Source organism: Megalobrama amblycephala, linkage group LG12 (assembly GCF_018812025.1).
Source record: "Megalobrama amblycephala isolate DHTTF-2021 linkage group LG12, ASM1881202v1, whole genome shotgun sequence".
Taxonomy (NCBI): Eukaryota; Metazoa; Chordata; class Actinopteri; order Cypriniformes; family Xenocyprididae; genus Megalobrama; species Megalobrama amblycephala.
Genome location: NC_063055.1, coordinates 17,596,856 through 17,600,395, shown reverse-complemented (window position 1 = coordinate 17,600,395; position 3,540 = coordinate 17,596,856). Strand labels below are relative to the sequence as shown.

The window sequence follows — 3,540 nt, the reverse complement described above, 5'->3', positions numbered from 1 at the left end:
AATGGATTAGCATGATCAAATTCATCACTTAAAACACAGTTGACAACAGTGAACATTTATCCTGAACTTTAGGATTAAAATCAGATTTTTTAAAAATCCTTTTACTTTTAATTTATCTCTTGATTGAATTGTTTGCACTTGCAACATCAAGTTCAGATCCCAAGAGAACACTGTAAGCTGAAGTCGATACAACGGTCTGCCACATGAATAAATTAAATCACAATAGTTTTATAATATAATTATATTATAATTTATTCATTTAAATATAATATTAAACACACTGTAAAAAAAATGTTCATAATTTGTTATTACAACATTTTTTTCTTTTTATCAAATAAACTTAAATAATTAATGTAGTTCAGATAGCATAATATTTTGAGTTTCTGTATATTAAACCATTTGCCTTCATTGTATTAACTCGAATTTTTAATTTAAATGAAAAATTTTAAGGCAACCAGGTAACTTAAAAAATATTGTTTTACAGTGTGTATTTAATCAACATTTAAAAAAAAAAATACTTCCTTTTGGTAGGTTCACTGACAGATCTCTTCTAATCTAGTTATAATGTATATCTTGTAATTCAGCTATTATTATGTAAGGTGAACACATTTGTTGACTTAATTTACTTTATTAAATGAACTATTTTCTCTACAAAATGCACTGAAAAAACACATTTGAACAAACTCAATTGAATTGAGAGCAGGAATTTCATCCTAATCATGCGTACATGAGTGCGCACAGCCTAAACACAGGTGCCACTCTTCTGCATAATGGTAATCACAAAATTAAAAAATTTGGATCCACTGCCCAGTTAGTTATGTCTACATTAATTTGTGTGTTTCACTCAGCAATGTTAAGCTGACTGAACAAAAAGCTGATAATACTCATTTTTAGTAGAAACAACACAGTTAAATTATTTTCGTGTAGTTACATGAGTTTTTTTAAGTAATGTGAACATACATAGGTTGTTTGAGTGAAAATAACAACAGTGAAAGTTCATTTTTTGAGCGTGTGTGTGTGTGTGTGGGGGGGGGGGGGGGGCTGCCTCTGGTTGCAAAGCAGACCAATCACAGCTGTTGAGGTCTGTGTATATATGACACCAGTTACTGCTTCTGACCAGATCAGGCAAACAGTGAAGAACTTTAGTTACTGCGAAAGATGAGAGGTTTACTGTTACTGTTTAGCACTCTGTTACTACTGGAGTCAACAGTGGGAGACAAAGAATATCATCAGCTAAGCCAATATGAGACAGATATTATTGACAGAGCAATAGAAGAAGCCAATGACAGATATGGAAGAACCAAACATCTTGATTTTGCCTCCATTATAAGTGCAGTAAGTTGTTTAATTCAAATGTAAAACCTTTGACATTTTACTTATTTTACTTATTTTACTTATTTTTACTATATTTTTCTGTGCTTATGCATTTGCCTTAAACTGCTCGATAAAAATATTTAAACATTTCCTATATGTATGGTTGTCATCTTTATGCTTTACCTGTATCTTTCCCCTATATGACAGAATTATGACAAGCGCATGCTTAATGTGTTATTAAAACCCACCTCATGTAAGAAGACAGAAGTGTTTGTCCATCGGAAAGACTGTAAAATCCAAGATGAGGCTAGAGTAAGTAGCTACTCACTCTGACAGAAGGATCTTGATTGTCTAAATGCCTATAGGAGACATTGTAGAATACACATAAAAAAAAAAAAAAAAAAAAAAAAAAAATCGGTCCCACTTTATATTAAGTGGCCTTAACTACTATGTACTTACATTTAAATTAATCATTTGATAGAATGCACTTATTGTGTACATACATGTTTTTACATTGTACTTATATTTTAAAAACACCTGCATGTAATTACATCTGTAATTAATTTCTGTAATTACATTTATAATTACACTGTTGACCCATCCCTTAACCCTTACCACTACCCTTAAACCTACCCATACCACCAAACCTTTCCCTAACCTTACCCGTATCCCACCTCAATAGCAGCAAAAGTGTTTTGCAATTCAATATGAACCCAATAAGTACATTGTACTTATTTTTTGATGTAAGTACATAGTAGTTAAGGCCACTTAATATAAAGTGGGACCAAAAAATCTTATAGTTTCACACCATTCTATTTTTCTCAGCCTAGAGTTTCTTGTGTTGCTTGTCATGGAAAAATGTCCTGTTTGCCTCTCAGAGAAAAAACAAAGGTACATCACATATTAGTCCATGGGGACAAAGACCTCATTTATTCACCATTATTATTCAGTTTTTTTGTTGTCAAGATATTTCTGCACTTAAAGGTTTTAACTGTTCTCATTGCAGATTAAACAAACAATACTCGAATGTTTGCATCATCGTCATCATTATATTGGGATAAACCATCCGTCGGCATTGTCACCTGAATGTCTGGAATGTGCCTGAGATATAAAAATGCAACTGGCCAAATGAATTAAAAAACAAAACTACTAATGAAATGTATCCTGTAAACTTGGCCTCTCAGGCCAAGTTTCTATAACTAGAATATAATTATGAAGATGTGTATTTTAATTATAAAGATGTGTATTAATGTGTATTGTTGCTCAACTAGCAGTTTTCTCAAGATGTTTCAATGTAATTATGTAATTTTGAGAGAAATATGGAAAATAATGTAGCCTTAATTAGTATGTCCTTGTGTCGAATAACATATGTCAAATTCATAATTGTTTAAAAAAGTTGAAAAATGTCTAAATATTCTTCATAGCAAACATTGTAAAATTGCCCCCATGAATAAAATCTTGATCTTTAGACAATTTATTGGCACTGGAAGAGGTCCAAGGTAATCTAGAAGAGTTATTTAGTTATTTTGATTGTTTTCATTAGTGTTTTAAATTTATGTAGATAAATAGTTACAAATTATATTAAGGGACCTGAAGGTCAAATGCTAACTGTTGGCTTTGTTAAGAAATTTAATTAATCATAACTAACATTCTTTTTTCTTTCAGGATTAACATTTATATGCTTTTGAAAACTAAATGTCCCCAACACTTGGGCCAAAATGTGTCTAAATATAACAAAAGGGGAAACTAAACTAGACAGCTGTCTAAATACATAACCTCATGACTTTAGTAAAAAGCTGAAATAATCAAGAAATCCAGATTTGCTTTTACCTAGTAATAGATAATTATACAAATGAAGAACAAATCATATTGAATAAAAATTATGAAATGAATCATGTCACCTTTTTCATGCTTCTATTCTATAAAAACTGTTGTACACTTTTTGTCAAGCAGAATTCTCTTAAATTGGTCCGAGATCTTTCCGGATATGATTAAAGCATATTCGAAGAGGCATTGTCTGGAGTCTGTCTGATTACTGTTGCGCAGCAGGCTAGACACTACAGATCTTATGATGCGTTCTATATGAGGTTGGATGTGGGAATATTCCAAATTAAATGTCCCACTTCAGACCTCAGTGAGTTCTAGTCACTCATATGTCACGTTCGCATGTTAACCACATGATGTCGCAATGACACAATGAAAGCATATTGTGTTCCCTTTCAGTCG

General features: G+C 31.6%; 1 protein-coding gene across 1 annotated transcript; it reads left to right on the top strand.

The window, feature by feature from the left end:
- The first annotated feature begins 1,096 nt into the window (after positions 1-1,096).
- On the top strand, positions 1,097-3,327 carry LOC125279780 (cystatin-like protein). Its single transcript, XM_048209791.1, has 4 exons — positions 1,097-1,335; positions 1,522-1,626; positions 2,140-2,205; positions 2,321-3,327. Exons 1-4 carry the CDS (start codon positions 1,159-1,161, stop codon positions 2,417-2,419), a joined length of 447 nt encoding a protein of 148 aa, XP_048065748.1. The 5' UTR covers positions 1,097-1,158; the 3' UTR covers positions 2,420-3,327.
- Positions 3,328-3,540: the final 213 nt, after the last annotated feature.

Excerpts from the sequence above, each read along its gene's own strand:
- LOC125279780 (XM_048209791.1), top strand. The coding sequence starts at position 1,159 with ATGAGAGGTTTACTGTTACTGTTTAGCACTCTGTTACTACTGGAGTCA. Across the intron at positions 1,336-1,521 it reads TTGCCTCCATTATAAGTGCA|AATTATGACAAGCGCATGCT; the intron begins GTAAGTTGTTTA and ends CCTATATGACAG. Across the intron at positions 2,206-2,320 it reads CTCTCAGAGAAAAAACAAAG|ATTAAACAAACAATACTCGA; the intron begins GTACATCACATA and ends TTCTCATTGCAG.